Source organism: Mus caroli, chromosome 11, assembly GCF_900094665.2.
Source record: "Mus caroli chromosome 11, CAROLI_EIJ_v1.1, whole genome shotgun sequence".
NCBI classification, from domain to species: Eukaryota; Metazoa; Chordata; class Mammalia; order Rodentia; family Muridae; genus Mus; species Mus caroli.
Window position 1 is genome coordinate 17,202,962 of NC_034580.1, and position 12,015 is coordinate 17,214,976.

Sequence of the window (12,015 nt, forward strand, 5' to 3'; positions counted from 1 at the left end):
TGATAGGGAAAGAATTCAACAAAGAAATCTGAAGAAAAAAAATCTTAAACGCTGGGTAGATATATAAAACACAGTTAAACAAAAAACATAATAGAATGGATCAAGGAGAGGAACTGAGCTTGAAGACAAAATGGAGGAACTGGACAACCCAACAAGGACAAAAATAATTAAGGACCAGTGGACTTCCATGATGCATGACGCACTCTGGAGAGACCAAGTCTCCAGGTTATGAGCATAGAAAGAAGATTATCATTCTAAAAGCATATTTTTTTGGCACATATTTAATCCCAGCACCTGACAGGCAGAGGCAGGTGGAACTAGTCTACACAGTTCCAGGACTTCCAGGGCTACATAGTGAGATTCTGTCACAAAAACATTCTCAAAAGAATCCTAACAGAAGAATCAGGAAAAAGGGAATCCTGATGCAGAAGGCATTTAGGACTCCAATAGACAATAATAGAGAATAGCCTCCCCTTGTCATAATTAAAACACTAAACATGCTACTTTCAAGAAAGAAGCACCAAGTCACATAAAAGGTATGTCTATCAGAAATAACAGATTGTTAAAGAAACTTTAGTCAGAATGGCTTGAAAAATGCTTTCAAGTTCTGGAAGATAGTAACTGCCAACCAAAAATACAATGGACAACAAAATTATCTGTCATAACTGAAGAGAAGACAAAACCTCCCCTGATAAAAAAATACTAAAGAAATGTATGGCTACTAAAAGTCAGCTCTATAGGAGATACTTGAAGGAGTCCATTCAAAGGCAGTTCACAGGAAAAAAAACGGCACTAGAATAATACTAAGCAGGAGGGGGAAAATAGTAAAACCCCATAACAAAATGGCAAGAATCAATACACAATTTTCAATATTAATTAGACTTTGTAATTTATAATTTCATAGCAAATTAGATTTTTAGTTAAAAAATACAGGCTAATAGACTTGAGTCAAAAAATAGGAGCTATCTATTCAGAAACACACATCCAGAGAACAGATTACACTATAAAAACAAACATCACACATCACCACAAAAGACAGACACTACTTTAAAGTCAAAGGATGGAAAAGGGATTTTAAGCATGTGGACCTATAAGACAAGTGTCAGTGTTTTAATAGCTGACAAAACAAACTTAAAAACTAGTAAAAGTGCAAGAAATATGGATGGAATTGGAAAACAAGCACTGTGGGAACCTAAGCTCAGACAAGATGTATGTTTTCTCATATGTGCCCAGTTTTGAATTTTTAGATTTATCTGTTTTACTTGGGAGTATCTGTGGAGCCCATGAAAGTAGAAGGGTCCATGGAGGAGGGGGCGGAGAAAAGACGAGGCCTTAAGGAGCAAGGGAAGTGAGAAATACTAGAGCTTTTTAAGGTTTCAGCAGGAATTGGGAGCAGAAAAGGGGACAGGAAGAGGAAGGGTGAGTGGGGCAAGTCACCCACAACTAAGGATACATGAAAACACTACCAGTACCCTGCATGAATGGTCAATGTTTTCCCCAGAATATACTGGTTAATAAATCTCTCAGTGCCCAGGAGTGGAAACTTTCAGTTACTTGGCAGGGCAAGTTCACCAAAAGAACAAAGGTCATTGCTATTGCTCCTGGCTGCCCACCAGAACTAAATGGTACAACCCTACTGCTAAAGATAACACATTTTGGTTATATGACAGACAGTCAAGCTGGAACTGCCCTGAAAACTTCCTCTCTGCTGGATAGCTTTCACAGAAAATGCCAGAAGGCGCTATGAAGGCTACTGGGGAAGAAAAGCTATCAGTGCTCTTGCCCAATGGCAAACTCTGTATGCCACAAATCTATCAGAAAATGTGCCCACCGGTACTACAGGGGCATGACAGTTCTGGAGGGATCAAATGTTTTCTGATTGGATTCGAGGCCTGTTCCACAGAAAGGAGTTCATGCTCTGCATCACAGCCCTGGTCAGAAGCCCATGGCGGCCCTAGGAGGGAACTTACAGCTGTTGTACTGCTAAAAGAATATGCTATTAAAATGCCTTCTATACCAATACATTAGTGTTGCCTTAAACCTTGACCAGATATCTTTTCCATGGCCAGCAGTTCATGCAGAGACTTATAACTGGTCAAGTGCTGAGAACAAGTGACTGCTGTGTTCTTAGAACATCTACATCAATCCCAATCTCAAGGATCCATGAACACTATAGAAGAGTGGTTGGACAAATACAAGAGCTGGAGGGAGGGGTCAGTGCTATGAAATGCTGTCTTCTGGGTACGGCATGATCACTGCATTCATAAACTCGCCACAACTACAGCTCTTCATCTGTACAAGCCAACACCATCAGTCAACACTGCCATAGGCAGCTCTAATCTGACTTGGTTACAAAAAAGAAAAAGGAGCATGAAGGGGAAAAGTTGCTGTACTTGGTGTCCCAGGGGGAGTTAGAAAGTGGGGTGGACAGAATCAAGACAATGCATATAAAAAATGGTCAAAGAATAAAGACTTCTTTAGGGAATGGATTCACAACAGCAGCTTGACTGCGTGCAGATCAGGCCAGTCCAAATTTCAGCATGGACTAAAGAGCTCCTGCGGGTCATCTCACAACTGAGGAGCTGTGACAGTTCCGTTCCTGACCGCTGGGGGCAGGCCACTTTTGAGTATGCCTATGGCCCAGTGGAGACCCCATGTCCATTTGTACATGGTTAGCTTTAATTGGATTTGGAGCTACTAGCAATTTTTTTTTTTTTTTGTTCAAAGACTGGAGAGATGGCTCAGCAGTTCAGAGAACTTAGCTCTTGTAAAGGGCCTGCCTTCCCTTCCCAGAGCCTGATTCAGGCTCTCACAACCTTCTGTAACTCCAGTTCTACAGGGCATGACACCCTCTTGAGGGCACTTGCACACATGTGGTGCACATAAATTCACACAAGGTACACACATGCACACCCACAAACAAATATCTTTATAAAAATAAAAAGAGAAGATGAGGTTTGGAGGGAGATAGGATGGTGGGCTAGGGGCTGGTAGTGACGGCTAAGACTATATATGTACAAAAACAGATGAACATACTTTTAAAAACAGAAAAATGGTTTATATTTAAAAGCTATCTTAAATATAAAAATTTTCTGGCTAAGTTCTTCTATGGGAAGAACCTGTTTATTTGCACTTACATTCAAACGCCCATGAGGGAGAGGATGGTAGATGCTCCTAAAACTTAGTCCAGCATTTTACAGTACAGCTGAACAGAACAGATGCTTTGCTTCAGAATGAGAAACTAAGATGAATGGTCTGTACAGCCCTCAGAGAAAGGAGAGCCCATCAAGGCTTGAGTATCCTAAACGAGCTGGCATTACAGGATGGGTAGGAGCCACAGATGCAGCAGGGCTCAGGGCAAGGGACAGCAGGGATCACAAGTGAGCACTACGGGGTTATTTCTTCCTGTTTTCTGTTTTGCTAAGAAAGCAAACCCCTACTGGCTTGTCTCCCACTATGCTACTCTGCCCCCTTGACTACTCTACCCCTTGCTCCTAGTGCTGGGCTGGATTCTGCAGACATGATGCCAGTCTCTCCACTAGTAGATCTTTGCAAGGCTAGTCAAGAATTTATTCCAGGAGTCTCCTGCAAATATTTTCCTATGACTATACTAATTCCCATCAGTATGTAAGTCAATTCTCTCATATTCTGAAACAGAACCCCTCAAAATGTATCTTGTGGCCATGACATAATTTCTTGGTTTTTATTTTTTTCACCTCCAACTCCAACTCTCCTGCCCGCCTTAAACCCATTATTCCATCTAGCTTGAAGCAGCAGCAGCTTTTGATAGACTTCTTTTTCATCTTTCAGGACCTACATAATCAAAGTTTTCTACTCGATTCTTCATCTGCACTCCAGAACAAATGGCACTGAACAGCCAGGACTAGACTACACTTAGATGGCACAGCAGGACCTTCAAGGCTAGCCACCAACTTGCCCGGTTGTACTAGCCGTGCGGTTTTCTAAGTCTCCTTATCACCCCTGCCTAGCTGAAGCCTTCTGCCTTAATACACATCAGCCCAGCTTCTTCCTGAGGCTCTGTGGCTGGCCAGGGTTGTTACGCCATCCCTCCACCACACATCTCCAACTCTGTCCTTGCTTTGTCTCCGAGAAAGCTACAGAGAGACAAACTATGCATGTGATGAACTGGCTTCTTAGCTTCTCCCTCTAGAATGTTAATGTTATAAAGCTAGGGATTTCAGTTTGCTGCTAAGTTTCCTTATCTAGAAACTGCCTAGGCGATGGCAGAAGCACAATAAATATTTATTAAAGCAGAATGAACTTTTGCTGACTAGTGAAAGCAGTGTCAGAGGAGAAAAGCTAACAACTAAAGCATTCTTTCCTCCTCTCCAGACCAGCTGCAGAGACTGCAGTCAGTTCCTTCAAACCACACCACAGATGGAGCCATACAAAGTCAGTAGTGGAAAATAATTCTCCAAGTATCTTTCCAGTTACCTACCTTGGTAAAAGAACTGCCTAATTTAACCAATGGCACTGTAGGGAATTCACGCTTTTCACTCATGGTCAGAGATCCTGCGTTAAGGCTATAGAGGTTTGACATCACAAGCAAGAGATCTGATGTGGTTTTCACAGGCAGAAAACGACTCCTTGGAACATTAATACCTAGAGAATTCTCGAAACTTTTAATTGCAGCTCCAACTGCAGTTTCTAACTGAATTACATTCAGGCCTCCATCCAATGTCTGTAAAGAAAGAAAGAAGAAGGAAGTCAGGGAAGAGTGGGGAAACAAAGGGTTTGGGGCCTGAAACACAATCTCATGTATGAAAACTTACCTGCCTCAAGCTCACACAGCACTGAGGACAACCTTGAACTACCTCAACTCCACTTTCCAACCGCTGGAATTACGAATATAAACCACTCAGTAAACACAGGTTGTACGTATCTATTAACTCAGAGCTGTGTTCTCTGTGATACTAGTACTTGGGAAGTGGTCTCAGAGAATCCAAAGAACTGACATCAATCAAGCACTTATATTGCTTTACGTATATGGTTATTTTTGTTTTTTAAGTTTGCTTGAGTTAGCGACATGTTCATTTTTCACTTAAGAGCCAGGGGTTGGAAAAACTTATGTAAGATGCCTACAGATCAGTGGCATTTATGTATAAAAGCAGCAGCTACACTGAAGGTGGTCCTTTTCAGCTTAGAGTCAAGTCAGCATCACATCCCTGGGATGAATGCAGACTCTGGAGGACATGAGTTGAGACTTGGAGAGCCTGACTAGATAAAGGTGTGACTGACTAAACAGCCAAGCTCCAAGAGTAGGCAGGGGTTGGTCTGCCCACTGGACTGTGACCATCACGAACCTTTGGATTCACAATGATTTCCATGTCAATGGCATTCTGTTCCTGAAGTCTTTTAACTGCTCCAAGAGAAATCCATAGGTTGTTTGTGTTAAATATTTTAAATTTTGACACAGACTTGAACTCATCAACGTGTGCTTTGGGCACTTGAGCGATTTCCACCAGTCTCAGTTTGCCTTCATACTGAGTGAGTGTCCCACCCTAGAGAAGCAGACAATCAATTTGCAAACAGCCATACCACACTGATTCTGACTTTCATACAAGATAATGACTATCTAATCCAATATACAGAGTACCATATTTATGATTCAGATTGTTACTTTATCATAAACTCTCACAGTCCTGTCTATAATTAAGCTCTAGGAGTTCATCCGAGTTCTCCTGCTCTTCCTAAGATCTGCTATCAGCCTTCTTCATTCGCAAGCCACTGCCCATCACAAACAACTTAATCCTACCCAGATGAGGTCGGGGATGAGGGAGAAGGGAGGCAATGAGAGGGGGAGAAACAGACCGAGGCTAGAAAAGTTCTTACAGCCATGAGACCACACCAGTGGGAGGAGGTGGCATAGAATTCAGAGCAGGGAATTGTTTTGGTGTGCATCACTGACAGGTAAACAGTAAAATCGCGTGTGCCACTTTATCAAAGGCCAAATATAACTACCAAATATGCCATGTGCAATTTACACTTTGTACTAAAACAACTGCATTAGTTTTGCACAACTACATAGACAGTGAGGTGTCAAAGTATTCATATAATACATACACACATTTTGTAGAATTATATTTCCATTAAAGGGATAACATAATAAAATACTTAAATGCCAACCAGAAGAGTGTTACTGGTGGGAACAAACTGGTGTTATGTGTTTCCACATAATTCAGATTTGTTCCATAAAAACACAAGAAAACTGTTTCCAATTTAAATTACTGACATAGATGTATACTACTATTAATTCTGGGTTTATGATACACACTGTTATCTTAAAACTTAACCCACAGAATAATATCACACTTTCTTAAAATGTTAGGTAAATGGTATGTTATATATAAAATAGAAACTTATAACTAGAAAAAGGATTTTAGCTACGTGCTTTGTCAAATGTGAAAATATGAATCTTCAGTGTTTACCTTAACATCTGCTCGTGTTTTGTTTGTGACTTCCATGACAAACTCACAGCGTTTCCCATTGGGTGGGTTCATCAGATGATTAAGAATATAAAGATCCACTGTGGCACCCAGATTATCTATGTTAGACACAAAAATATACTCTTTGCCTTCTTCTATAAAGGTATCGAGCAAGCCAGAATTGTAGAAACTAGCATAGATATCTCCATGCCCTGGAGGGTACCAAGCTTCAGTATTTTCCCCTGAATAAGACACATCCTTTGCTATAGGAAGTAGAGATTCCTTATTAATCCTCGGGTACCTTTAAAAACAAAATAAGAATGTTATTACACTGGTTCTGTAGCATACCCTAATCCTTCAAGTAAAACAATACACTAAAATTAAATAAGGGCTGGAGAAACAGATCAGTGGTTAGGAGCATGTTCAGTGTCCAGTACCCACATCAAATGGCTCACAAGCTCTGTAAACCCAGTTTCAGGGCGTTTGACACCCTCCCCTAGCTTCCTTGGGTTCCTGCACTAATGTGCACATACCTACACATAGATAATACACAGATACACATAACTAAAACCAAAACACTTTAAAATATTAAATAAGACATCCCTCTATTTCAGAGGTTGTCCATAGAGATTAAATATTAAATAAAACATCCCTCTATTTCAAAAACTCATTATTATTAAAAAAAAAAAAACCTGTCTTCTAGATAGTCATTCAGGAGAAGTTTCCTGTGGCCATGCAGAAGAGAGTAGACTTCATATTTTTAAGATTGTTTTTTACAACTCTCTAGGAGGAAAGGTAAGTCACCGTTTTTAAACTTATCTGGTGTAGGATGTTTCTCGTGCCTGAGAATCTACCTGAGGAGACCTGCCCACTCTTGATGCATTTGGGATGCTTCCCTCCATTTTACATGCAAGTGTCTGTGCATGGGTAAGAGTTGAAAGTAAAGGGAAGCAGGAAAGAGCTCATACACACACAGACAGCCTTCTAGGAGGCAGGCAACAAACATTATGATGTTGGAGTGGGGGCAAATTTTAAAATACCAACAAACTAATGATCCAACTTTAGATACACCAACCATTTCCAAAAAGTTTCTGTAGGCTGCTGTCTACCCCTAAATAGAAAGCCTGTTCTCCAAGTCATCTGAATCCTTTCCACTCACTACTCCCCACCCTAGAGTAGATGCTTCTCTCCAAAGCTTACTTAATTCCCACAGAGCTATCTATTCAGGGTGAAGAACCTTCCTCCCATAGGAAAGGCTTTCAGTCCTGTGGTTTGCAGGAAGTCATCTACCTAACCAGAGACCTTAACATGCAAAGGCTTTTTATAAACTGTCCTGAAATATTTGGGACTTAGAATAAGATCTCAAGCAGATTCTCTGAGGAGTAGAAATTATAGAACCAAAGTTTACAACCATCACCTATTGATCAACCTGTATTTAGCTTTAAGGACATCAGTTCTTGCATGACTTGACCTTGGGCTGCAATGAGGAACCATGTGAAGCCACAATCCCACCAGTTAATTATTTTTATTTCTGGTACCTGCTTTGATTGAAGGTGTAGATTTTCACACGACAGTGATTGTACTTCTGGAGTATTTTTTTGGTATCTTCATCCGTGTTAAAAGAATTCATTAAAACGAGAGGAACATCTGTATTATAGGTTTTGTTCAAATGCTAAAGAGGAGAACGACAATCAGATCATCCAGACTCACATTCTCTGACTTAATACATAAAACCACTCTTTAATGGTTAATCACAAAATGTTTAAAACCTGACCTCTAGTGCTCTCTGGATATATATATATATATATATATCTGGATATATATATATATATATATACACACACACACACACACACACACACATATACACTTTACATAAGTAAGTGCCGGCCTTGAGCTGGCTATGTAGCTAAGCAATTTATCATGAACTCATTCAATAAACCATGACCCTTTGAAAGAGAGCCACTGTCTTCATTTCATGGCTAACTTAGCTGAGGCCCAGATTCAGTTGCCCAGGGCAATCCCTACTGGAGCTGAGCATGTAGTCAGCAGTCCTCAATGGCCTAAAGGTAGACAAGTGCTGGCTATGCATCTGCTCTGGTCTTCACGCTCTGTGGAGATGAGGACACAAAGTTACAAAGCCATGGTTTCCTCTTCTCAGGAATTTCAAACTCAGTAGTAGCACTTCAATCTTCTGTCTCTCAAAAGATGACTCTCAGGTTTCAGGTTTGGTTTTACTTTATTACTTAGACGCCATAAGCTTAGAGCTCATCCTCGTGCATACAATGGGGAGAACAGTACTTGTGAATTGCTGAGAGGAACAAATCAGTCATTTTGGGGAAGGCACTTAGAAAACCTGGTACACAGTAAATGCTGGATACATGTTAGCTGCCACTGCTGCCATTATGATTGGTAGCTGTCAGCACCATATTAGGCAAAGGAAGAAGACATGCCAAAGACATGGGACCTCTCTCCCATGAGGTCGACAATTGATAACTTTGTCAAAGAAGGAAGCCAAGAACAGTTCTTAGCATCCATGACGTCCAACCAGATGAGGATGAGAACACCCTCTGCAGCCTCTCAAAAGGGATTCAGCCAGAAAACCCCAGGGTCATGAAGGCTGCAGAACAAAGTATTTACAGAGGGCTGAGCTGCTGCATCTTAAGAATACGCCCTTACAGTTTCCCAACCCCACACACTAACACGTAAACAAAATCGCAATCTGTTAACTAGCACTAGCACTTTATAATGTAAAAACTAAATCTACTTTCCTATCTTATGTGAAAGGTTAAATGCTACTCACTTCAATTTGCTGAACAGTTAGATCCAAAAAGGTGTTCTCATTTCTTACACCAATCAGACTTTTAGGGCCTTTGCAGCCCATGCTGGTTCCCAAACCACCATTGAGTTTCACTACCACCAATTTGTTCAACACAGAAGATATGTTATCAGGCAAGCCTCTGGCTTTTATCTTTTCATAGGGTTGAATCTGAAAGACAATATTACATTAGAGAGGGCAGATGAGTAGCTTTATAAGTTAAAGCAGATCAACCTCAAGGTCACTTCTAGGATTCCTTAAAACTTTCTCAAACATAAAGTCCCAACAAGTACACACAGGCAGCTTCCCTTGCACAGAGTTGGAGCTCAGTAGCATACTTAACTACAGTGGAAGTACAGTGCACAAACACTGGTCTGACTGGTATGAATATCTAAATCTTGAATTACCTTAAGAAACTATTTCCTATTTTAATCAAAATATCAAATGAGGTACACAAACTTGGTCAAGTCTACGTAGTTCAGGTGCATTACATTCTGCTTCAATTCTGGAGAATAATATATATTAATTATACATTATTTCTCCTACCATGGGAGGCAAAAAGCAACATACACTTGTTTTTGTCATCTTTAGTTGTAAGATGACCCTTGAGAGGCAAGCGGCACAGGCTCTCAGTCACAATTCTAGGTATGCGTAGCACAGCTACTTCCTCAAAACTTAAGTGCAGGGTGTCATTTTATAAAAACTTGCACTGGAAAATTATACATCCTCGTTCTAAGAAATGCCCTGAGAAGGAAGGAGTGTGAAGGCTGGAGCTGGGGAAGCCAACCCTAAGTCTGTGAGCAGAGTGCCCTAGTCCTGAATTTGTCCTCTAAGCACAGAAACGATGACATTTATAGGAAAGACCCACGTTTTTTGCTGTTGTTCAAAGCAGAGTAAGAAATCTTACATCTTAGAGCAAGAATGAAAGCTTTATAAAAGAATTGCAGTATATTTGTGACATTTTTGTTATTTTGCTTTAATAGAATAAGCCCTCAAATGGCCTCTTTAGTTCCATTATAGTATAAGATAAAACATGTAAGCCAGCCACTGGTTACTCTGTGAACATTAGCTATTATCTGTTCTGTTATCTGCTAATGTGTACTCATGTGAGGTCATTTTTGATTGGGCTTACCTCTTGTGATCTAGGCCCTGTAGGCCAACATCTCTGTGTCTGACAGACAAACTCATTATATAATTCTTGTTCAGAGATCTTTTTACAAAACATTGTCTGTACCGTCGTTCTTCTAAACTGCCAACTGTAAATGAATATTCTCTCTTACTTGCTGTGAACACTAAGGAATACAAAATGCCCCTCTCCACAATCCTCGCTATCACTAGTTCTGACTTCTTTCTCAGAGTGTGGGACTGCCAGGTTTCCTCCTAAGTGTATAGGCTTTAGTAGCTATTTCCTGAATACAAAAGAAAGGCTGCTCTCTCTCTCTCTCTTATACCACACACACACACACACACTCACCACCCCCCCCACTAAAGAAGAAGAAGAAGAAGAAGAAGAAGAAGAAGAAGAAGAAGAAGGAGAAGGAGGAGAAGGAGAAGGAGAAGGAGAAGAAGAAGAAGAGCTGGGCGTGGTGGCGCACGCCTTTAATCCCAGCACTCGGGAGGCAGAGGCAGGCGGATTTCTGAGTTCNAGGCCAGCCTGGTCTACAAAGTGAGTGCCAGGACAGCCAGGGCCACACAGAGAAATCCTGTCTCAAAAACCAAAAAAAAAAAAAAAAAAAGAAGAAGAAGAAGGAGCCCCAATTTAAGTGTCACACCATTAAAAAAATACAAGATGACAAAGATGGACTTTCTTGTCCCCTTATGTAAAAGGGTATTTTATAATCCTTTCTCAGCCAGCTGTGAAATCAACTGGTGAATAAGAGAATGCTTCTGTCTGCAATGGCTTCCAGTAGTCAATTATTATGTTAGGATATTTTCTTGGACACATCATATTTATTTAAAAAGCTAATTATTTTCCATCTATTTTATAAAAGCGAGTACCTTCCTTGCAGTTACTTTCATTTCTCATACCAAGAACTTAGCTGAAAATCCAGTTGTTCCATTCATGTTAGGTAAGACTGATACCATCAGAAATAGTCTTACTTAACAAATGCTCTGGACATTTTTTTAAAAACATGGAATACGTAAAAGCAATTTTCCTACACACAGTGAGACAGTGTTTTCCAATTTCATGTTAAAATTTAAATTGTGAAACATGATGTATATCTTTATATATCTATACATAATAATCTATAGACTACAGATTCACAACGGAACCTCCACGTGCCTGTCGCTGACCACATTCTTCTCTCCCTCAGGAGAGTTTCATGTGAACTTCTTTCTCACTACAGTTTACATCGATATCACTTACTTTTCTCTAAATTCCTAAACACAATACAACCACACTACAAAATAGTTACACTTCAGTACAACAATTATTGGATATATTTTTCAATACTTATTATTCTGATGTAAAAAGATATAAATAACTAGATGTAAGGAATTGTTGCGGTAAACCTCCAACCCAAATATGCCCCAGCAATGAAAACACAACCCAGTTAATATGAATACATGCTGTGCGCCTATTTTGGGCAGATCTACTGCTACACTACCATCTTCCACATCTATGAGACCCCTTAGAACTTGCGGTTTCTCCAGGCCTTGTAATTCTGCTCCACTTTTTTTTTTCTTCCTCTTCCTCCCCCTCCTCCTCCTCCTCCTCCTCCTCCTCTTCTTCTTCTTCTTCTTCTTCTT

At 40.3% G+C, this 12,015-nt stretch overlaps 1 protein-coding gene across 2 annotated transcripts in view; it reads right to left on the reverse strand.

Moving 5' to 3' along the window:
• Positions 1–12,015, reverse strand: part of Ugp2 (UDP-glucose pyrophosphorylase 2) — a 53,306-nt gene that overhangs the window by 2,719 nt on the left and 38,572 nt on the right. For both annotated transcript variants that reach the window (XM_021176333.2, XM_021176332.2), the window contains exons 4-8: positions 9,250–9,435; positions 7,985–8,118; positions 6,450–6,747; positions 5,325–5,522; positions 4,460–4,702 (exon numbers count right to left, since the gene is read on the reverse strand). In XM_021176333.2, coding sequence (XP_021031992.1) covers positions 4,460–4,702; positions 5,325–5,522; positions 6,450–6,747; positions 7,985–8,118; positions 9,250–9,435 — 1,059 coding nt within the window. The remainder of the gene's footprint in view (positions 1–4,459; positions 4,703–5,324; positions 5,523–6,449; positions 6,748–7,984; positions 8,119–9,249; positions 9,436–12,015) is intronic.